General features: G+C 35.3%; 2 protein-coding genes across 9 annotated transcripts in view; one reads left to right on the top strand and one right to left on the bottom strand.

Annotated features, from left to right (window-relative positions):
• SGTB (small glutamine rich tetratricopeptide repeat co-chaperone beta) overlaps positions 1-1,090 on the top strand; it is a 55,867-nt gene extending 54,777 nt beyond the window's left edge. For both annotated transcript variants that reach the window (XM_063664857.1, XM_054487519.2), the window contains exon 11: positions 780-1,090. In XM_063664857.1, coding sequence (XP_063520927.1) covers positions 780-891 — 112 coding nt within the window. In that variant the 3' untranslated portion in view covers positions 892-1,090. The remainder of the gene's footprint in view (positions 1-779) is intronic.
• Positions 1,091-5,048: 3,958 nt separating this feature from the next.
• TRAPPC13 (trafficking protein particle complex subunit 13) overlaps positions 5,049-25,001 on the bottom strand; it is a 40,708-nt gene continuing 20,755 nt past the window's right edge. Inside the window, exons 5-13 of one of the 7 annotated variants that reach the window (XM_054487514.2) lie at positions 23,865-23,992; positions 20,166-20,238; positions 18,516-18,560; positions 15,422-15,439; positions 12,586-12,719; positions 10,208-10,406; positions 8,959-9,059; positions 6,728-6,878; positions 5,049-6,602 (exon numbers count right to left, since the gene is read on the bottom strand). In XM_054487514.2, the coding sequence (XP_054343489.1) occupies positions 6,495-6,602; positions 6,728-6,878; positions 8,959-9,059; positions 10,208-10,406; positions 12,586-12,719; positions 15,422-15,439; positions 18,516-18,560; positions 20,166-20,238; positions 23,865-23,992 (957 nt within the window). In that variant the 3' untranslated portion in view covers positions 5,049-6,494. The remainder of the gene's footprint in view (positions 6,603-6,727; positions 6,879-8,958; positions 9,060-10,207; positions 10,407-12,585; positions 12,720-15,421; positions 15,440-18,515; positions 18,561-20,165; positions 20,239-23,864; positions 23,993-25,001) is intronic. The other 6 variants (XM_054487515.2, XM_054487516.2, XM_054487518.2 and 3 more) reach the window with 6 other exon arrangements.

Raw genomic sequence — 25,001 nt, 5'->3', positions numbered from 1 at the left:
TTTAGGTACACATACATGGTTTAAAATCACTTGTTACATACTTTAATGTTCAGGCAATTCAGGAAATTTTTATTCATACTTTTTCAGTGCCTGTCAACACTTAGAGGAACTACTTGCATCTTCTCATTACTTGAGCACATTGCTTTCACTTATGTCAAATTGGCGAAGACAACTTTGCTTTTTGAATCTGTGTCTGATGCTCTCGCTGGACACTTTATATGAAGCCACAGTACCACTTGTTGTTTGTCAGCACAACTGTGTATCCACTTAGAATATTGCATTTTTACAATGACCTTTAAATGGCATATAATAACATCTAACACTGGCAATAGAGGGTCACATACTACAATTTGTGTTAAACTTCTTAGTGTTTTTAAAATTACTTGTTAGGTGACCTCCAAAAGCATCCCAAACTGGGTGTTATATGAGACTATTAAGACTTGCGTATAAAAGCATTATGTTTGAGCACATACAATAAAAACATATACTTCTTAGCCCTTTGCTTCTTTGTCATTAGCACTAGAGAAGTAGATTTCACCCAGTTGAGGTACTTATTTTTTTTTAGCATGGGTGTTTTGTTTCTTATAAAGAACACTGCATTGTAATAATGCTATATGGAGGCATTGGTAAACTTGTAGATTCTAAAGTCGTGGCTCTAAAACTTGTTTTTATAGAAAAAAGCCCCCTTTAGGTAGCTCCCACATTTTCTGCAGTTCTTTTTGCATGGGTAAATGTGACTGGCAATTCCCTATTCAAACCACATTGCCTCTTTACTACAGGGGACAGCAGTTTGCTCAGCAGATACAGCAACAAAATCCTGAACTTATAGAGCAACTGAGAAATCACATCCGGAGCAGATCATTCAGCAGCAGCGCTGAAGAGCATTCCTGATTTAACCAGGGGCTCAAGCCCAAGATACAAATGGTTTATGGCTATGAATGAAGTATTTGTTGTAGATAGTACCCCCTCCCTCCTTCAAAAAACCAAACACCATATCTGATGTGTGAAAATAATGGAGGAAAACCTCTTGTGTATATTCTTAAAGAATAAATCTGTTTAGACAATAGGTTTATCACAAACAAACTCAAAACATGACTCCTTTTGAAATGATCACTAGCCATGTTAAGTGCCAATATAGCACTGGGATAAGGTTCCATTTTCAAACTTCTATCATATTTGTATATTAGACTTAATAGCAAAGTATATTTATTGAACTCTAGTAGGACTATTTGTTGGTAAGCTCTTTAGCTCCAATTTCCCTTAAGCAGTTTTTTCAGAAGGGAAATGACCCAAAGGAAAGGTTTCCTATGCTGGTTGAGAAGAAGTGTACTTGCCACTGAGCAGTATGTCAGGAAAGAAGGAATATTATCTAGGTTTAGCTTTGATAAGTGCTATCAGTAATGAATATATAACATGGGAACCAATATTATCTTTAATGTTGCTTGTTCTGGTGAACAGAGAATCTTAAGAGCTGTTAGAAAGTAGCACTTGATGCAAGGGATATTTTGAAAAGAAAAAATTGGTAATGCAAATGTATAGAAAGTAAAGGTAGGATGCTCAGGTTTTCTGCATAGTTCTTAACTAATCTTGTCTGCAGTTTGGTATTGATAACATTAGCATGGCCACTTACGCTAAATACACAATAAGATACATTTAGAAATCCTTAATGTACTGGTTAGGTCAGTGGTACAACTATTTGACTTAATTATCACAGTTTCCCCAGTGGTAACCTTACCTTGGAAACTATCAAATATAAATATATTTAACTAAGCCAGTGACCTGGTCCTAAGTTAAGGATTTTCTAAATGGTATTTAATTGTGTGCCCATAAACACTGATTTTTTTAAAAAAGAAAACTTAGTAATTATTTGATGGATAACAAAAAGCATCTATCACTAACATTGCTTGTTCATGTAATCTTCTGTGATAATTTGGCTTGGCATGCCAGTCTTATAATTAACATAATTTAAATTTGATGCAATTTAAATATAACAGGAGACTTAAAATATTTTATTATAAATTAGATGCATATTAGTGGAGAAAAGGGGCATTAGGTATTAATTGCATGGGTCTAACTACATTGATGATGAGAGTTTAATTCCAACTAGAGTATATTTTTTGTTTATTAATCATGAAATTGGTGCTGACATGTAATGACTTCACAAGTTTTACGAGGGAAAACTGAAAAAGGAAGTAATATAAATTTTGTGGGGTTTTTTTGAGATGGAGTCTTACTCTTTTGCCAGGCTGGAGTGCAGTGTTGCAATCTCAGCTCACTGCAACCTCCACCTCCTGGATTCAAGCGATTCTCGAGCCTCAACCTCCCAAGTAGCTGGGATTATGGGCGCCCACCACCATGCCCAGCTAACTTTTTTTTTTTCTTGAGATGGAGTCTCTCTCTGTTGCCAGGCTGGAGTGCAGTGGCGCAATCTCGGCTCACTGCAACCTCTGCCTCCCGGGTTCAAGTGATTCTCCTGCCTCAGCCTCCCGAGTAGCTGGGATTACAGGCATGCGTCACCATACCCAGCTAATTTTTGTATTTTTAGTAGAGACGGGGTTTCACTATGTTGGCCAGGATTATCTCGATCTCTTGACCTCGTGATCCGCCTGCCTTGGCCTCTCAAATGGTGGGATTACAGGCGTGAGTCACCGTGCCTGGCCACCAATTTGTTTTTAATGGAGACAGAGTTCCACCATATCGGCCAGGCTGGTCTCAAACTCCTGACCTCAAGTGATCTGCCCATCTTGGCCCCTCAAAGTGCTGGGATTAAAGGTGTTAGCCACTGTGCCTGGCCAGGAATATACAATTAAATGAGTAAACGTGCAGATGATTAGGCCTTATAGAACCCTTATCAAAAGACTAATTGGCCGGGTGCTGTGGCTCATGCCTGTAATCCCAGCACTTTGGGAGGCCAAGGCAGGGGGGATCACCTGAGGTCAGGAGTTTGAGACCAGCCTGGCCAACATGGTGAAACCCACCTCTACGGAAAATACAAAAATTAGCCTGGCTTCGTGGCGGGCACCTGTAGTCCCAGCTACTCGGGAGGCTGAATCATGAGAATTGCTAGAACCTGAGAGGCGGGGGTTGCAGTGAGCTGAGATTGCGCCACTGCACTCCAGCCTGGGTGACAGAGCAAGACTCCACCTCAAAAAAAAAAAAAGAAAAAGAGACTAATTATTTTGTATCTTGAAGTTTAAAATCCAACTTTTCTCTTTCTCCTTTGTGACGTCAGAACAGTAGTTCTATAATTTCATTGTAAGAATCACCTGGAGAATTCGTTAAAGATGCAGATTCAGGGCCACGTGTTCAATTATGATACAGTAGGTCCTGTAATAACGCCTAGGAATGGCCATTTTTAAACAGTACACTAGGTGGTTTTGATACAGATCCAAGGACTCTAATTTAGAGGAACACTAGGTTAGAGGTTTCTCAATTAGACCTGCAAACACCTAAGCACCTGGGCTAAAGCTACAGCGAAGATCTGTATGAAGATATATAGTTCTGCAGAATTTAAAAAGAGCACAATTTAAGTCTTCGGCCCTCAGAAGTTAAATTCGTATTCCACTTAAGCCAACTTTGATTTTCATTAAGTTAGAATGAACTCCTAGTATTCTAGTATTAACACAGAACAAAGTACTACTACTAACACATAGAAGTCATTACTGTGATATAAAACGCAAAATAGATCCTTAATTAAAAATCAGTCACTCATATTCAGTGTTGAATAAGAAGTTAAAGTTTCTAGCATAACTATCTTGAGTGCATTAAAAATGCTTTTAGAGCAATAAGATAAGCTTCTAGCTGACTGCCTAGAAAAACAGAAGATACAAATTCACAGTGTCAGAAATGAAAGGGGGGATACACTACAGACACTATAGGTATTAAAAGGCTAACTAGAAAACACCATGACCAACTCAAGGATTGTATATTTAACAACTTAGATGAAACAGATTCCCTATAGGATACAAACTAGAAAGCTCACTGTAGAAACAGATAACCTAAACAGACCCATATTTATTAAGGAAATTGAGTTTGTGGTTAAGTTAAAAACCTTCCAGTAAAGAAAACTACAGGCCCAGATAACTTCAATGATGAATTTTACCAAACACTTAAGGGAGAAATAATATCAATTCTAAACAATCTCTTCCAGGAAACAGAAGAGGAGGAAATACTTCCCAACTCATTTTATTTGACCAGTATTACCCAGACAAAGACACTGTAAGAAAAAAACCTTTAAAACAATGTCTTCATGTGCTAACATCTGTAGTTAAATTAGCCATTCTTTTTACATGAAATAATGGGAATTGGTATATTTCTTCCATTCCATTTTTCTATTTCTTTGCTAATATACCACCTGTAACAAATTCAATCTAGATGCTATCTGTCCACTTACCTACATTTCCATTCCATTCAAGCCATTTTTGCTCTTCAAGTACCTTGATCACTTTGGAATCATAGCATTGGAAGCTACTTCAAAAAAATTTTGCGTGGTTGGATTGTGCTAGCTACTTTTAAATTTATAAAAAATGCCCCATATATTTTCTTGCTTGTCTGGGAAATATAGTTGCTATCTAACTAGAAAAATAAGAGGGCATTATTAAAGTAACTCTTTAAGCCTCTTACTAAATGTTGGACTTACAGTAACCATATTTCTTGTAGAAGCTGTAGCTATTATGATACTGTGTAAAACAGAACAGGTTCTATATATGCAAATGACATTTTCATTTAATGTACCAAATTGTGTATCTAACTTTTATAATATAGGTTAAACAGATCCTTTCTAAGATGGCATTATTTAATCTTTACTTAAAACTATGAAAAGTATGTGTCTAAGTTATTGTTTATAAACAGAAGAGACTATAATTAAAATATAGAGCAGATTCCAAGTGACCATCATGTTACTTTTAAGATTTAAAACAGAATGAAACAGAAGATTCAGTCATAAGAAGATGCTTGAAAAACAATCCAAGTATCCAATGCAGTGGCTATAAAATATTATTTCATCATTTAATCAATCTTAATCATTTTGAAACAAAGACAGACTTCAATTTTACACTGCTTGCACTTTATTTAGTACAGACATTTCATTAATTATTACTCAATTTTGAGGTGCAAACCTTCTGAATATAGCTTTCATTCTGGACCAAACAATTTGTTATGGCAATAAATAATGATGCATTGAAAAACCAATTTTTGTATTTGATTTAATGCAGTCTTACATTTAAGAAATTATATATACATTCTTGAATTTCAACTTACCAAAATAGAATAGCTTTTATTTAACAGCCTAAGCTTTTGTTTTCCTGACAAACACTGAAACTTTTTGTTACATTAATGCTGCAAAGTTGTTTATCACCTCAACTTTCTCACTGCTTTGCTCATAACTAAGTGTGATTACATGGAGAGAGAAAGTTTTGTAACAGTAACACATGATTTAGAGTTTATAATCATATCAGAAGATGAGAATTATTTAAATATACCTTATAAAAATAAGTGGCTTAATCAATGAGAAAAAAACCCAGGAGTTTTTGGCTTATAATTAGAAAATAAGTATTATTCTTAGTTAATAGTTAATAAAAAAAATCAACAACCTAAAAAGTAAAACCAATTCTGATGTGTTCAGTAGCTGAAAGATATGTATGTTTGTAGGTATAATATACAAATACAGACACAAACCATTACCGTAATTTTGAAAACAACTGGAAAGCTTATAGTGTGTTAACAAATATCAGGTTATAAGAGGACTACCCCCTTTGTTTTAAGCAAACTTTTTCTGCTGACTGAATAGCTAGGAAAAACTGGAGTTAACTGAAGTATTTCTAAACAAAATATTACAAAGTTCTAAGAAACAACTCTATCTTCTAGATTGAGGTCAGCCAACTATACCCTGCAGGCCAAATCTGCCCAGCTGTCTCTTTTTTTTTGAGACAGAGTCTCACTCTGTCGCCCAGGCTAGAGTGCAGTAGCATGATCTCGGCTTACTGCAACCTCCGCCTCCCGAGTTCAAGTGATTCTCCTGCCTCAGCTTCCCGAGTCCAGCTGTTGCTTTTTGTGTACACTGTACTTTTTTTGCCTACTGGCTGCTCTTGCAGTACAATGGCAGAGTTCAGTATTTGTGACAGAAACCTTACGGCCTGCAAAGCCTAAAATATTTAGTATCTTGTACCTTACATAAAAAGTGTGCTGACTCGTGTTCTAGATACTTGCTAGGGACAAATAGTCTCAGATACACAGCTTTTGGAGAACAAAGTCCAATGGTCATCTAAAATGAAATTAAATAATAGGTGTAGAAAATATACACATGTTCATTTCGAACATAAATTACAAGATAAAATCAGATCTCTTCAAAACAAATATTTAATATTTTAACCATTTTACAGGAAAGAAAATTTAAGTAACATATTTACTTCGTTGTTGACGTCATCATTTTACAAAGGTGACAAAAAGAGCAGTTCTGTGAAACTAAATGAAAAGCCTAACATTGGAAGTTTCCTTCAGCTTTCCACTTTAATGGCAGAAGATATCACACAGACTTGTGCGATGTCATCATATTCATATGTTCTCTTTAAGAATGTGTCTGTTAGTCTTAAGCCAGAGATGCTCTATTGAGAGAGAGAGAGAGAGAGATGAGTCTAAGTTTTCATTCATTCAGAGGAAATATGGATATCACAAATGACTTGTAAGTTAACAGCACCCTAATATTGGAATTTTTGAAAAGACAGCATACTTGCAGTCCCTGTACTGAAGAAAGCAGAGTAAGGGCAAGACAGAGCGAAGAACTTGGATGCAGCTTTCCCAGCTGTCTTCCTGAAATTCCACACCAGTGGATGGAATTGGTATTGCACATTTCCAAAACCAGATCCATAGTCCTTTCACTGCTGGAGGAATCAGAATAATAGGAATAAATCTTGTTCATTTCACAAAGAGGTACTGCAATATTTCTACTATTGACAGTAAACTTGTTTTCTCCATATCCAGGAGAATAAAAACCAGAAAGAGAAAAGCTATTATAACATTTTTATATCACTTAAGATAGAATCAGGAAGATGAAAGGAAGTCACACCTTCTAGCACTTAAAATGGCCTCAGACTAATCTGCCTGTCTGGATGTTGGCCTTCTGGTTCTATTACTCAACACTGGCCTCCTGGTGCTGATCTGGTGCTGCCATTTTTCTGGGAGACTTCCACACATTTGTGACTAATCTTGTTGCCATATATTCTCACTATTTCTGTTAGGTACTCTACAGGAAAAGAAGAAAACAACTGATTCTGGTCTAGTCCTTTTGATATCTAATCTATGTTACTTTACCATAACTTGGGAAACAACTGGCAGGATTCATAAGATGTAAATACTAGTCAGGTTTGCTAACTGGATTATTTACCAAGAAAAGACTACTTCTGCTTATAACAGATATCACCATTCAGCTTAAATAAGTTAAAAAAACTTTTAATGAAAGTATGCACATTGTTCTTTTTTAAATAACCAAAAGGCTCATAATGAAAAATAGTCTCCTACCACCATTCATGGCTACTTATGGCTTTTAGCTGTTTATTCTTATACTTGGCTCCAAATTTTAAATTGCTTATTTAAATTTTATTTTTCTTACACATATTGACTTTATAATATTAACTTGTATATGCCTGAATCTCCCTAACAAACATTTGAGATGGCTACTATGTGCCAGAGACCAGGGTAGATGCACTACATGAATATTGTTAATTTCACAAAAATCCAGTAAAACTTACATATGTTGTGTGCATGTGTCTGTGCATGTCCCTGGTGTGTAGGGGCAGGGAATGACATTTATATAGAGAGGAAACTAAAGATGTAAGAGACATATGCTTTTTAGAAAACTTGTTTGAATAACCAAAAGTTAAAGTGAACACCAAGAGAACTTAACTTTTGAAAAAAATAACACTTGTGAGCTGCTCAATAAACTGATTTGCTGAAAAAACTTAAAAAAAAAAAAAACAAAAATTCCCCAACACCCTGTAACACCCTATAAGCACAGGGTCTTTCCCCTGTATTGTTGTTTACTGAGCTCACAATGTGGCAGACACTGAGTAATGCCATGTCCCTTCTCTTGAATAATTCCAGTCCAGTGAGAAAGAGACTAATACAGTAATATATGAGTGTCACTAAATACACAATATATGAGTGTCACTAAAAAACTAAGTTAAAATTTTCTATGATAGAGAAGGCATGAATACGTGTGCTTTGGAAAGTCTGGGTAGCTTCATAGAGGAAGTGGGTATTTCTGTAATTTTGAAGGATAAATATTTTCTATCTTTCTAATACCAAAAAGAATAAATCTGGAATTAAAAGGATTATACATTCACACTAAGAGAACTGGGATTCATCACTGCAATATTATTAAAATACCCCAAATAATAATACAAACCAAGTGGTAATACAAGTAGGAGCAGAGGGCATAGGACTGGAACTTAATTCTATTTTTTTCTGGTTTCAAAGCCCTGTGCTCTTTGCTTCCTGACAGTTCAGATTATGCTCTCTCTTTACTGTCAAAACCCAGTTGTCGAATCAATGATTTCCCCTTACATTAAATCCATAAGCAATGTTTGGTTTCTTAATACTTAAGATACAGCTCAAGTACAAGCATGCCTCAAAAAATCTTGCTACTTCAATTCATAATATATTAATACATAAGAACCTATTAGTTCATGTTTTGGTGAAGGAAGTATAAACAATGAATACCTACCTCATAGGGTGTGACAAATGAATGAAATAAAATACAGAAGATGCATAATACAATAGGCCCTTAAAAATATGTAATTATACTGCTACCAGATGAAGAATTTTACAGTACTCAGTATCAACATCAGAGAAGGCTGTATGTCAAGAGGAAAACTTAAAAGGAGATAGTAACAAAAAGATTTTAAAATTATCTTCTAGGCAGGTGAGGTAGAAAGGACATCCATCTACAAACAGTGGCATTACCTGCAGTTTGTTATTTTACAGGTAATATGAAAAGGTTCTTCGAGGTTTACAGTATCTGGTATTGCCTCCAAAGACAACCTAACATCTCCATAACCTGGAGCCTAAGAAAACAAGCAACATAGTTAATGTATATCTATCACAAAACCTTTCCATTTTAATGAAGGCACCATAGCAAAACATTCACTCAACAGCTGTTGGGTTTCCAAGCTGATGTTCTAAGAAAATACTTCTGATTCACTTTACTTGTCTCTCATTTTAAGTTCTTTTGCAGCTACTGCCTATGGAATAGCCCGGCAGACCTGGACTGTTTTTGTTATATAATTATTCCATGTTCAGTAGAGTTAAGATGAATCTCACAGGTAAGTAGTCAGTAAAGAAATTTCAGGGATTTGAAGGGACACTTTCCAGATGCTGTAGCTTCTATGTCTGTAACTCTAAATAGGTAAAGTTATTGTCTAAAGAAAGAGGGGGATGATGTTGAAAGGAGCCAGGAAGAAAATCATCACTTTTTACAAGATGCACAGATGAGGATGGATTATAACAATACGAAGGCTTGGAACAGGCCATGGCAGAAAAATAACTAACGGCTATACTTAAGTGGGCCCAGGAATCATCATCATCATTTTTTTTAAATTACTGCCTCAAACAGTGGAAAGAAAAGTAAAATTTGGAATATGTCAAAACAGGTAATATTCAGCATAAAGGGAGGAGAATCCTGTCATATATTCTTACAAGCATAAGAAAAAGAAGCCTGGTAGCTATCCCTACTCTCAGAGAAGAAATTAGGTAAAATATGCAACCAATGCTTATAAGATAACTTTAGTAGAACTCACCTTCTGAGATGCCTCAGATTTTTAACATCTTAAAAATGGTAGGAACTGAGTAGGTGAATGAAATAAGTCCAAGAGTTTGAGGACATTGCAAAATAGAAAACCTTAATGTATTTGGAAGTCAGAAGAAGAGTGAGCATGTGTTACCAAAGGAGAGATACTTGATAAAGTTATTTTAATTTCTGTTTGATAAAGAACACATGTATTAAGGATAAATTAACATTTGACCATTTTTCATTCACGGCAACACCAGTCTTCTACCTACCTATCAGTGAAACTATTAATCTTTTCTTCTCCAGTAGTATTAATGCCTTTTATAGTGCTCCAATTTTTTACTGCTGGATGTAGAAAAAATTAAGTTGTTCTAACTACCTGTCTCTCACACACCAAAACCCCAGTGAAGTTTTTTCCAGACTCACCATTCTTTGAAGTTGGCTGGTCTGTAACCTTCCCCTTTCACCTAGATTTGTTTTCCATACTATATCCAATTTTCCAATTACTGTTACTCCCTTAATTATGCCTGCTTTTTCTGCAAATTCCTTCTTTGGCTTTAGGCAGTATAAGTACTGGCGTGTATCCATTGGTTGCAAATATGCTCTTGACCCAAACGTAGACACACTGAGAGGGGTGGAGACAGAGATGGAGAAAATTCTCTAGCATCTTTTAGAAGAAAAACCATGGCTGTGATTGTTCCTTTGGATAGGAACTGGATGATGTACCCTCCAAAGATCAACAACAGAACATGTTAGCGATTTCAACACAAATAAAAAGAACGTATACTGCAATGATTTATTTTCCATTCATTTTTTTCAGTTGATATTGAAAATCTTGAGGTTCTTTATAGTAATTGGACCCTAAAAGTGGGGGGGTCCCTTTTTTTAAAAAAAATAATTTTAAGAGACAGGGTCTTGCTCTGTCACCCAGGCTGGAATACAGTGGTATGATCATAGCTCACTGTTAACTTCTAACTTCTGGGTTCAAGGAGGTTCTTTATAATAGAATGTAATATATTACTTATAAAACTGAACATGTATCAATTAACTGAAAAGTGCAACAGAAACCAGAACCTTAAGTATCCTGTCTCTTTTCTCTAAAATTATCAAAGATAATAGTTTAGAATAATAAGAGACATACCATTCTAAACTAATTTTCAAAATTAACTAAAACATTTGAAAAGAATGGAAAATTGTTTTCCTCAGTGAGGATGAAAGAGGCTATGAACTTTTCTGTGTGTAACCAACCTAATAATATAAAAGCAAACTTTTCATTCCTAATTAAGAAATTCAGATGCTATCCCAAGCTGTTACCTTCTTCTTCTTCTTCTTTTTTTTTTTTTGTTTGTTTAAAATACAGGGTCTCTCTCTGTCACCAGGCTGGAGTACAGTGATGCAATCATGGCTTACTGCAGCCTTGAACTTGTGGACTCAAGCGATTTTCCTGCCTCTCTCCCAAAGAGCTAGGAATACAGGAGTGTACCACCATGCCCAGCTAAATAAAAAAAAATGCTAAGTTGCCCAGGTTGGTCTAGAACTCATGGCTTCAAGCGATCCTCTGGCCTCAGCCTTCCAAAGGGTTAGGATTACAGGCATGAGCCACCACACCCAGCCTATTACTTTCTTATGTGTATTATTGTCAACCTTACATTTATTCTTCCTCTTTTAAATTAGCTGTGGAAAGGTGTATGTATTTCCTTTTCACAAAATATTAAACCATCTATTCCTATGTCCTTTTCTTTTGATGTTGAGAGAGTATTTCTTTTTTAAACCCACATTCACCCTTATTCTTTTTAACTTCTCCACCATTCCTTCACATTCCTCCATTTTATCATTTGCAGGATAGCAATGATAGGATTCATATTTACCTCACTGGATTTTTATGAGACTTAAAAGACCAAATGCTTTGAATAGTAAAACATGAAATGCAAAGGGCTAGGATCTTTATTGTTATGTAATGGAGGGATGAAGATGGAGCACAGGAGAGTTTTTGGAAAGTGAAACTATTTTGCATAATATAGTAATGGTGGATACATGTTATATATTTGTCAAAACCTACGGTACTTTGCCTATAGTCCCAGATACTTGGGAGGATCGTTTGAGTCCAGAAATTTGACTTCAGCCTGGGCAACATTAATGAGGCCTGTCTCTTAAAAGAAAACAAACCAAAAACCAAAAACAATAAAACATACAACAAAAAGTGTGAATTCTAATGTAAATTATAGACATTAGTTAGTAATAAGTGTCAGTATTGGTTCATCAATTGTAGTAAATGTACCACATTAAAACAAGATGTAGGCCAGGCACAGTGGCTCACGCCTGTAAGGACAGCACTTTGGGAGGTTAAGGCGGGCAGATCGCTTGAGGTCAGGAGCTGAAGACCAGCCTGGCCAATATGGTGAAACCCCATCTCTACTAAAAATACAAAAATTAACCAAGCGTGGTGGCATGCACCTGTAATCCCAGCAGCCTGGGAGGCTGAGGCACCAAAATTGCTTGAACCCGAGAGGTGGAGGTTACAGTGAGCCTAGATCAAGATCATGCCACTGCACAGAGCCGGACTCTTTCAAAAAATAAATAAATAAATAAATATAAAAAAACAAGATGTAAATAACAAGAGAAACTGTGAGGAGTGGAAGAGGGTATGTGGAAACTCTACTTTCTGATGAATTTTTCTATGAACCTCAAATTCTTTAAAAAAAAAGTCTATTAATTAAAAAAAAAAACCCACTGAAGAGCAATGGATGTTTAGAAAACCATGTATGTTTCAAAACAAGGATAAAGACTTCATAATTAATATTTACCTTTCTCCAGCTTGGCTGACTGAATTTAATTCTGTTACATTGTACATAATAGATGGCTCCAATGAAACTTTCTCCATAAACATAGGTGAGGTTGTCATATTCTGAATCTGGGCTTCCAGAAATACTTCATCAGTCTGAGGATATGAAAAAAATATCCACCAAAGTGTGGTGGCATTTAAAATATTTATCTCAACAAAAATATCTTATCTATATGAAGAAAAAATATTAACCACAAATGTGATTAGTTCATGCCTGCAAATCAAAGTTATCACAATTAATGCAAGAAAAGAAATCTTCACCCTATCATAATTAACAGGGGCAAAGTCAAGTGTTAGTCAACTGATACCTTGTCAAACAATGGATGGAGGATAACTATATTTTGTCTTAACATCCCAAAATACTTAACTGGAATTTCATTTACAAATACTCTAATTCTTTTCATTAGGTATTAAAATATTAAAATGTGCTTTAGTATGATGAATATACCTATGCTCCTATAATTTCAGTATTACGTTAAGATAATTAAGTCTTCATTATAATATGGCAGTATAACTTTGTCATATTAATGTCAATTTAGATAGTGTAGTGACCACTAATACTATGAATAATCTATTTTGTCATCTTGAAGGATTTAACTTTTTAAATTAAAGCAATTTGCGAGTGGTCATTAGTGATTTCTTAGTTCATTTTAAATGTATATTGAGGGCTAAAAAAAGAAATGTGGATTATACTTCACCATCGTAGAGCTTTTAAATCAGGCAAAAGGTATTTTGTAGCCTCCGTGACAGATTTTAAAGCTTATGCTATTCAGCAATATTTGCCAGTAGGTAATTTAAATAATTAGATAAATTAGATAATTAGATAAATTTAGATAAATTAATTCCCCTAATTATGCTAAACATTATTTTATGCTATTTGGTTATTATTTTCCTTCATGTAATTGAAGGATAACAGATTAACTTGATTTATCTTTGAAACAAACCTACATAAAAAATGATACACTAAGGGTATTCAAGAATGTTTTTCAAAAGTTTCATAGTAATATGTTTACTACACATAAGTAACATAAAATCAACTATGACCGAAAAATTTGCCACTTAAGAGCTTTTTATTTTTTTGAGACAGAGTCTCATTCTGTCACCCAGGCTGGAGCGTGGTGGCATGATCTTGGTACACTGCAACCTCCACCTCCCGGGTTCAAGGGATTCTCCTGCCTCAGCCTCCCGAGTAGCTGGGATTATAGGTGCGCAATATCATACTGAGCTAATTTTTGTATTTTTAGTAGAGACAGGGTTTCACCATGTTGGCCAGGCTGGTCTAGAACTCCTGACCTCAAGTGATCCACCCACCTCGGCCTCCCAAAGTGCTGGAATTACATGCGTGAGCCACTGTGCCTGGCCTATGAGCTTCCCCCACCCCCACAAGATGGAGTCTTGCTCTGTGGCCCAGAGTGGAGTGCAGTGGCAAGATCTCGGCTCACTGCAACCTCCGTCTCCCAGGTTCAAGCAATTCTCCTGTCTCAGCCTCCCCAGTAGCTGGGACTACAGGCAGTGCCACCATGCCCAGCTAAATTTTTGTATTTTTATTTATTTTGAGACGAAGTTTCACTCTGTCACCCAGGCTGGAGTGCAGTGGTGCGATCTTAGCTCACTGCAACCTCTGCCTCCTGAGTTCAAGTGATTCTCCTGCCTCAGCCTCTCAAGTAACGGGGATTACAGGCAAGTGCCACCATGCCTGGCTAATTTTTGTATTTTTTATAGAGATGAGGTTTCACCATGTTGGCCAGGCTGGTCTCAAACTCCTGACCTTGTGATCTGCCCGCCTCGGCCTCCCAAAGTGCTGAGATTACAGGCATGAGCCACCGCGCCTGGCTGAGCTTTTTAAACACTAACACCAAGAAAATGAAAATCATTTGCAAAAATATAATGATTAAGTTATAATATAATGTACTATTATCTAAAATAAAACAGATTCTTTAGTCTTTGGGACATGTGTTCAAATGAAAATAGAAATAAAATGATTTATCAGTTTAAAAAAATGTATCATTTATTGGCATTTTTTGGTTACTGGTTCTAAAAAAAAGTACATATAGCCCATCAATCCATTGCTTTTAAAAAAATAACCACAGACCCACATTTCAATTTAAAAACTGCAATTTTCTGCATAAATTTAGGAAGAGCTTAGATAAAAAGAAAAACAAGCAGCATAATGGAAAATCAAGTTAGTTTGAACAGTTAGTGTAAAGCAATTTGATATTTTAAAAATTAAGAATTCAGTGCTAAGGCAGTTGATATTGCATATGTAATGTGATATAAGCAAATGCTGCTTATTGTAAATATAACTTTGAAAATAAAATTTTAGCCAAGTTGGGAAAATTTGCTTTTCTTCTGTTTCATTTTGTCAAGTGGCCATCATTACCTGAGCCAGACTTAAAACTAAAACCACTGTGCATCTGAAAATGAATTTCGATTTATACAGTCTATTCAAAGAACTGAAGGCTAGGATAATCGGGTATTTTACAGTAAGATGATGAAAATCACAAGGCCATTTGACACAAGGTAACATACCTCTAAAAAAAAATCTAAAGAAGAAACACTAAAAATGAGAATTGTTTCAATATGATAATTTAACTTTTGAGCTAATTTTCCCCCACAGAATAGAAAATTGATATAATTAAAAAGTACATAAAATTATATATAATCTTTCTGAAGTCATATAGGTGGTATTCACAACTAACTGTTTTTCCACTATGTTTTGTAAAGAGAGATTAATTAGGCAGAGTCAAAAAGTGGTGAGTAAGAAAAGTATAAAAATTTATAATAAAAAATCAAATTACCACAGAACTGAGGTCACTCTAATGGAAAAATAAAAAAGAATAATTAGAAAAATCAGAGTTAAATGTTAAAGAAAAAAGAATTACTTTAAAATAAAATGCATTTCTGCATTTTTTAAATTACTAAACAAGACAGCATTAGTAAATAAGAAAGTAAACAGGAAGCAACATAAAGAAATATGACAAACCATTTTTCTAAAAAGGTGAAACTGCTAGGTTAAATGACAATGGAATAGAGAAGAACCCTATGGCTGAATACTCAACAGTAGCAAACTGTTAAGGGCACATTTTGGAGCAGAGAGGTATATCCCATGACTTTCTAGTTCTATAATTCTTTACCAACATTGCAATTCTTCATAGATAATTTAGGATGAATATATACTATCCTCCACATTCAGAATAGATATACACTGTATACCTTCTCTTAATTTATGTAATAATGGAATCCTCTTTTTAAGGAATATCTTGGGCAATTAGAGTTCCGTTGATCACTTCAGGGAATGTAGGGCTGAACCACTTGAAAAAATTGAGAATTCTCTTCTTCTTAGTAGATTTCATAGTTAGCCTTTTTTTTCTTATATATTTCTTCAATGTTTTATTAAGAGCAATCTCAAATGTCACCTCCATCAAATGCATAGCTGGAAATCATTTTTTACCTCTCTAGGTACCCAGCATATGTTACTTCATGATTTGGGTTATATGTGTGGGAGGGGATTACATCATAGTTATGTCATGTCAGTCTCCTCTACTGGATGCAGGTCCCTTGAGAATTGTGAAGATGTTCTGTTTATATTTCTCTTCGGTACCTGGCAGGTGACCAAATGTTTGAATCCTAGCTTCTAGTCTCACCAATCTTCCTGCAAGGCTTTTCTATCTTAGAAGACTATAACAAAGTTTTTCATGAACTTGTTTTCCTTTAGGTGATTCACATATTACAGCATTATTAGAAACAGTATCAAAATATATGTTTGAGACAGATGTGGGGCCAATAATATTAACTGTAAAAGGACTACAGCACAGAGCAATAAGCATCACTTACTGATATTACTGTGGTTTATTAACTCCTACAATCTACCTGAAATTCCTGGTTGGGGTCAACATAATCTGCCTCATGCTAGTGGCTGAACAGTATTTGTTTGTCTAATAGGTAATATTAAGTATCTTAGAGAGACCCAAAATGCTATTTGTTCACTCCTGATTTTTAAAGTGAGATCTATTTTCAAAAGTTCAGAATATTACTGAAATTATTTTGATTGAAGTTTGTTAGCAAGATTTAAAGATTATGTCAACATATAATGTTAACCGACAAAGGAAGCAAACAAAATTGTCGTGATTATAAAAATAGAATATTATATATAAGTGAATAAAGACTGCAAAAGAGTATGTATTAATGAAAAATCAATTGGTGTGGTGGAATTGTGAATTTTTATTTCTTTATGGAGAGCATGCCACTTCTATAATGTTTATAGAAAAACTAGCAATTTTTAAAATTATTCACAAATCACTCTGAATATTAGCGTTATAAAACTAATTTACAGGTATCTTAGTGTACTACCACATTTTTAATGAAGAAAACCTAAAATAGCTGAATATGTGACTCCTAGGAGCCAGTTACAGAAAAAAACCGACCTATTGCCCTATTTTAAATTAATTTTCTAACAGAATAGTTAACATTTTCCCCTCATACTATAAATGACATCTTTTCCAGCAAAAATTAGACTATTTAAATCTCACCATGCTGACTAGCTATACTGTAATTAATCAACAGTATGCCATTAATAACAAAAAAGAGGGAATAAATGCGTATTACTCCAACTCACCTATCCCCCACAAAAGAAACATCAACTTTGTAAACATCTAGTAATCTTCTTGATGATGCTTTTCCCTCTCGTCAAATATGTATGCTCTTTCCTATGTACTTGATATTTCATGTCCATTTGTAACCCTGTCTGAATGCCTTCACTGCTTTGACACTTGTCTGTTTCCAACATGCATTCCTTTCAGACTCCAATCCAGTTTTCCTTCTCTTCCATAAAGCTTCTTTAAACTATTCCAAGATCACATTCCTGAGAGCTCTTGCAGCACATCTTTTCATATCATTCTCACTATATTCCATTCTAGGTAGTTTTGTTATTATATGCATTTTTTCTTTTCTCCTAATAGGTCTTTGCTGCAGGTTAGGTTCCTTAACTTTGACATCTTAGAAATCCTAGTTATAGTATAAATTTTACTGAGTAAAAGTTCAGATTGTGGATGGTAAAAATAAATATCAAATTTGCCATCTGATTAAAAGTGTCTGATCATTATCTGGTTTTAGAGTAGTAGAGATATAATCTTCATTTCAAAATACTGTATTTGGATATCTTTGAATTTATCACTGGTATGAAACACATGATTTTGGGGGATAAGAGGGCTAGCAAGAGATCTGATTTTTCTGCAGCTCTAGAAGCCAAGATAAAACAGAATCTTAGAAAAGAAATCCAAGCAATAAATCCTTTCTCCTATGGCAAGTTCTATTTTATCTCTTCTTTTTAGGGTAAAAGATAGAGCATCTTCTATTATAAAAGTTACTTCTCCTTTTGCCAAACTTGTTTTTCCCAAGGAGCTTTTAAAGCCATTACACCAAACTCAGCAACCTAATTCTGGCTGGCAAACTGACTGCCCTGGAAATAATTTAATGTGCTAAGCTTCACTTGTCAGTATTTTTCCATGTGAATATTAAATCTATTTTGCAGTGTTAGATCTACTAATTCAATTTTTGTAAAATCCCAAACCACATGTAAATATTCAACAGATTGCTAGTGTAACAACCACCATTAAATGGAATGAGAAGGCAATCATTTAACGAAAGAAGATGAAAGCCTTATAAAATTAACAATGACAATAAAAATCAAGACACATTGATTCCATGTAAGTTGAAAAAGATTATGAGACCTATAATAAAATTATTCAATTTTAACTGAAATTTGTGATTTTTTCAAATAATTTACAGTCACGTTGGCGATTTGCTTCAGTATTAGAAATGTATATAAGAGATTTTTAGTCAAATAAGATCTTAATGTTTAATATGAAATCCCATTAAGCACTCAACACTTACCTCTGCATTGTAAAATTTGGTTTTCACATCCAATGGTTTGAGAACCTGGTTAAATAAAGCATATCAATCAGGAGATTGTTATCATGTGACCATTTATTTATTTATGTATTTATTTATTTAAATCAAATACTGTAAGTTTGTCAGTAATTTTCCAATTTTAATTGTTAAAAGACTTTTCTAATAGGTATGCAACATTCTTCCAAAAAAAAAAGAATCCCAAATGTATTTTTTGAAAGGCTACCATTATTTCTTGACTGGGTGATAATTACATTACATGGGTTTTTGCTCCATAATATTTTGTTAAACAAAACACATATATTTTATGTATTTTTCTATATGTATATTCACAAAAACTGTTTGCAAAAAAAGCAACTGAGCTAGGTGCAGTGGCTCACTCCTGTAATCCCAGCACTTCTGGAGGCCGAGGCAGGCGGATCACCTGAGGTCAGGAGTTCGAGACAAGCCTGGCCAACATGGCAAAACCCCGTCTGTACTAAAAATACAAAAATTAACTGGGCGTGGTGGCGGGCGCCTGTAATCCCAGCTACTCAGGAGGCTAAGGCAGGAGAATCACTTGCACCCAGGAGGCGGAGGCTGCAGTGAGCTGAGATTGCGTCATTGCACTCCAGCCTGGGCAACAAGAGTGAAACGCCGTCTCAAAAAAAAAAAAAAAAAAAAATTGAATCACTTTTTATTTTCTTTCAAAAAGCATGCAAATGAATGATTCAGCAAAAGAATGGCCGATTTTTTTCCCTATGCATAGCTTTTTGTCTTCCACTTACAGAGGAATGAAAGAAAACCATATACAGTATCATATTTAGATCTATATTTATAATAGACATACGTGGTATTCACATTTCCTCACCGCCCCCCCCCCTACGTAAATGTGCTAAACCAGTGTTTTGAAACTATTTTTGATGGACGCTGAAAACTGTATATTAATACAAAACTCAACTTAAAGTTCCAGTGATTCCTGGGGTCTTTGAAGGAAGCTCAGTCTACTCACTTCAAATCAATTGTCTCTCCTTTAAATTTCTTTAGAAATTTGAAATTATTTACCCTCATTTTATCTGGACTTTACACTCATTTTATCCCTTGTCTACATTGTGTGTTTTGTCAGGCCATAAAAACAAGTTATTTACTTTTTGGAGACAGAGTCTTGCTCTGTTGACCAAGCTGGAGTGCAGTGGCGTGATCACAGCTCACTGAAGCCTTGAAGCCTGGGGTCAAGCGATCCTTCTGCCTCAGCCTCCCAACTAGCTAGGATTATAGGCTTGTGCTACCTGTAGTCCTAGGTCATGTTGTCTGGGCTATCTTGAACTGGCCTCAAGTGATCCTCCCCACTTCGCTTCCCAAAGCACTGGGATTATAGGTGTGAGCCACTGTGCCAGACTCAGCTATTTTTTTCTTTTATTTTGAATAAACACCTTCAAGTTTCATTACAAAAACATATTGGCAATGATAATTCCTCTGCTTTTATTCATCTTAATTTAGTCTGAGTTTAGACTGCTAGTCATATGACAAATTCAAAAATATTGAGCTATTTGCTTTATTTGGAGCTTGTTTTCCCTGCAGATAAACAGGAATAACTGTATACTACCAGGAAGAAAAAGGCATATAAAAACTATTTACCACTGTCATATTCAATACCTGAAATTTGAAGAATTTTCTAAAATACATTTTTTCTCCAGCCTGAGTTGTATAACTCACAGCACATACCAAGCTGAAACAGAAAGATGTCTTAATGATTCTGAATCATTTTAAATTTTAATAGTAAATCAAACACACCTCAATTCTACTAAGAAATTTGGAAAACACATATCTATGGTGTGGATGTGTGAGATTAGAGCAGGGGAAAAAGTCAGAATAGATATGGACATAATTACATGAACAAGAAAGCTCTGATTAGTAAAATGAACAAGAAAGCTCTGATTTTTGGAGCACAAAATCAGAAGCTTCCTGACTTCACCTGAAAGGTGAAATATATCCCAAAATAATTCTCAGAATAATCAAATATTTGAGTATATAAAACAAGTTCATATAAACTAGAAAAAAATATGGATTAAAAAAATTCCAGCAGGGCACGGTGGTTCATGCCTGTAATCCTAGCACTTTGGGAGGTCAAGGCGGGCGGATCACTTGAGTTCAGGAGTTCGAGAGCAGCCTGGCAAACATGGTGAAACCCTGTCTCTACTAAAATTACAAAAATTAGCCGAGTGTGGTGGCAGGCACCTGTAATCCCAGCTACTCAGGAGGCTGAGGCAGGAGAATCGCTTGAACCCAGGAGGTGGAGGTTGTGGTGAGCTGAGATTGCGCCATTGCACTCCAGCCTGAGCAACAAGAGCAAAACTCCATCTCAAAAAAAAAAAAAAAAAAAAAGAAAAAAGGCCAGGTGCGGTGGCTCATGCCTGTAATCCCAGCACCTTGGGAGGCCGAGGCGGGTGGATCACGAGATCAGGAGATCGAGACCATCCTGGCTAACACGGTGAAACCCCGTCTCTACTAAAAAAATACAAAAAATTAGCCAGGCATGGTGGCGGGCGCCTGTAGTCCCAGCTACTCGGGAGTCTGAGGCAGGAGAATGGCATGAACCCGGGAGGCAGAGCTTGCAGTGAGCTGAGATTGCGCCACTGCATTCCAGTCTGGGCGACAGAGTGAGACTCCATCTCAAAAAAAAAAAATCCAGATAGATTTCTTAACATAAATGCAATGAGAAATACTGTTATGTAAAAAATTTTAAGTTGAATCAAAAACACTAAAACAATTACAAAGCAGAAACAAACTAGGATAAAATACTTGTAACAATAGGAGAAAGTGGTTACATTTTAATACTTAATATGACAAAGGGTTGCCATAAGTTAATAAGCAAAACACCAATAGATCACTCAAAACATGAGAAAAGGAATACACAGTTAAATCACAGTACCATAACTGGCTAACAAAAACGTGAAAATGTTCAGCCTCACAAGTAGTCAGAGAAACACATTAAAATAATGAGGTAATATTTTTCCATTTATCAAGATTTGAAAAAAATTCTTTATAAGTGATATCAGAGTTGGTGAGGGTTTAGAGAAACTGTCTTTCTACCCTGGAGTGGTTGGAAGAAATTTAGAAAACAATCTTTTAGTGAAAGAGCCTTAAAAATGCTTATGTGTTCTCATAGTAAAACCACTTCAAATATTCCACATAAGGAAACATTAAGGTGTTCATCTCTGTGTTACTTTTAACAGTGAAAAACTGAAAATAAACATCCAACATTACAGTAAACAAAAAACACTGTACAATTGTGTTAGATGGAGTCATGTAAAAAAAAAAGTGTTTTTTTTTGAGGCAGGGTCCCACTGTGTCACCCAGGCTGAAGAGGAGTGGTGTGATCATGGATCACTGAAGCCTTGACCTCTTGGGCTCAAGCGATCCTCCCACCTCAGTCTCCCGACTAGCTGAGACTACAGGCATGCTCCACCATGTCTGGCTAATTTTTGTATTTTTTGTAAAGATGGGATTACATCATGTTTCCCAGGCTGGTCTTGAGCTCCTGAGCTCAAGCGATCTGCCCACCTTAGCCTCCCAAATTATTAGGGATTACAGGCATGAGCCACCACACCCAGCCCAAAAACTGTGTTTTCAAAAAATACTGTCTATTGTGTGTGAAAATGTTCACAGTGTATTTAAAAAAATAAAACTATGAGCAATATGGCCAAAATTTTGTAAAATATTAAATTATTTATACACATTTATTTTATATATGTATGCAAAAAGACTGGAAAGAAATATATTAATATTTTAATAGTGGTTGGTTATATGGGGTGGTAACATTAGTAGGTAATTTAATTTCTCCTTTATACTTGTGCTGCGTAGTACTGACTAAGTAAGGCAGGGGCTAGGAAGAGGACTGATCAAAGCACAGTACATGCCTTCTAAGTGCTCACAGTAAGAATAGCATAGCAAGGTAGAGGATCTAAAACTAGGTTTGGATTTGAGTTCTATGTCTTCTAAACTAGCTGCTTAATTGTACAAGTCTCATTTTCTGTAAAATGGAGATTTTACACATTTATTACCATTTCAATAAATACTGACTTATGTTCTCTGCTAGATCCTTGGACTACAGCAGACTTCATGCATCTCCTACATTAATGGGAAAGGCAGGCACTCAGTAAGTAAGTATGAAACATTTTTAAAAATGATAAATGGTGGGTGCTATAGAAGATACAAAAAGTGGGATTTAATCTAGTCTAGCAGGTTAGGAAAACTTCTTGAGGAGGTAGTGCTAAATCTGAGATATGAAAGAGAAGTAGAAGTAAACTAAATAAAATTCCATAGGTATTCCTTTGTAAGGGAAGAATGCATTTCAATCCATGGAGTCTGGAGATAAAAGAAGTCAAATAATGACTGCAGGGTGGAGAGGGAGGGATGGGTGGTGATGGTAAGAACTACTGTGGTTGGTAAGAATTAGGTTGCAGAGAGCTTTGTAAAACATTTGCAAAGTCAGAATTTCCTAAGGACAATGGGAGATCACTGAAGAATTAAGTGACTTATACAAGATCACATAACAAATGATGAAGCTGAAATTTGAATTCTGGGAAGTCTGACTCCAAAGCCCAAAGAATATACATGAAAAAGTCCCTACAACAGAGCTTGTCACCAAAATTAACTGATTAAATAACAGCCAATATTATATACTTCAATGGGCACAAAGAGAAGCAAAAGTGGTAGAGATGAAGAGATAAATGAAAGATATTCAGGAGAATTAATAGGATTTTGTGAACTGACTGGATGCAGGATTTCTAAAGGAGATGAAGAAGTCTAAAATTACTTCAGATGGCTAAAATTTTCATATTGCCTCTCAGACTGAAAGAAAAATAGAGCATTCACATTCAAACACATACACAGGGCAGGAATACAGAATTTGATTTTTTTTTCAGTGTGCCTTATTTTGGTCCTACATTTCTGAGTTCTCAGGACAGAGTGTACATACCTGGTTAAATACAAAACTGAAAAACTGAATTTAAAAATAAACACTATGAACATCAGTTACTAGCATCTCAAAACACAATAAATTTACTTTTAGAGTGCTACCTGGGTTTTAAACATTTTGCACAGCTTTTCATTTTTTAGAGATTGTAGATGTAAAAAAATAAAACTAGAGATAAATGATGATAAACTGGATTTTCTCCCTACAAAACAAACATTTGGTTTAAACTTTATTTCTGGTAAACATGCAAACATAGAACATAAAATTCCTTTTGAAGTAGGTTCCTACGCTTCATGGTGAATGAAAAGAAAGCAAAAATTTCAAACAAAGGCATATATAAGTAAAAACCTTTGAGAACTAATAAAATTAATCCTTACATGTGTGTTCCAATTTCTTTGACTTCATGATGTATGACATCATCAATACAACAATCCGGTTTAAGTTCAGCCACTGCAGCATTGGAGGCTGAAAGATTTAAACGCTGAGAACTTGTCTGAAGATCAGCCTTGAAACAAAGTTTAAAAAAAAAAAAAAAGTCCAAATGAGACTGGTTACCTACAGGGTGTGCATGGCTATGAGTGGAAAGAATAGGGGAATAAGAATTAGGAAAGAAGGATGAAAGGTGGGGCAACACTTTTCTGTGTAAACCTTTCTGTATAGCTCCGATGCTTCGAACCATGGCAATGGCACACCCCCCCCACCAAAAAAAAATAAATAAATAAAATCAAGCAAGAATTAGGGAGAATTCAAAATGGAATAATACAAACAGTAACAAATGAACCTAACTGTATTACAAATGAAGAATACAATCGGGCTATAGCAGAGGGAAGGGTAAAAGTGGAACTAACCTAAGTAAGTTTGGAAAACAAAATCTTAATTGTAATCTATGGCTAAAGACAAAAAGAATGGTACACAAATGTACTCTAGCTACAACACACGTGTTTTTTCACTATTTTATGTGTATACTAGGACAAAACAAAATAATACATTGTGGATAACAAGAGACAGGTTTCTTACCTTCAGAGAAAAAAAAAAGGTACAAATAAGGAAAGGGGGGAAGCTACAATGAAGCCTTTGGTGTTGGACTGGAATTTGAGGCATCAGTATGAACACATGGTTTTTAAATATATGTTCAGATGGACTTCACTGAAACAAATAGATATGTATGTATGTGCTAGTATATAACACTAAAAGATAAGTAATCGTCCAAAACAAAATTAGATGTCAGAGACCAATTCGTTTATAAGAGAACTAGAAAATGACATTAAAGCCACCAAGAAAGCACTACCTCGTCTAAAGTAGCACTTTCCCTCCACCCGATGATGCTGCATTATACTTTTTTCTCCTTTTGAACATTTATCACTCTGTCTTAAAACTACCCTCTCCCTTATCTCAATTACTTTCTATCACATTCAACTTTTGCTTCCTTTGTAACATTTATCACAATCTATAATTACCTTATTTATGATTTTGTTTACCTGTTTCTGTCTCCCCTACCAGAAAAGTCTATGGAC

This window comes from Pongo pygmaeus, chromosome 4 (assembly GCF_028885625.2).
Source record: "Pongo pygmaeus isolate AG05252 chromosome 4, NHGRI_mPonPyg2-v2.0_pri, whole genome shotgun sequence".
NCBI lineage: Eukaryota > Metazoa > Chordata > Mammalia > Primates > Hominidae > Pongo > Pongo pygmaeus.
Note: the sequence above shows the minus strand (reverse complement) of the source record. Positions and strands in the feature narration are given on the sequence as shown.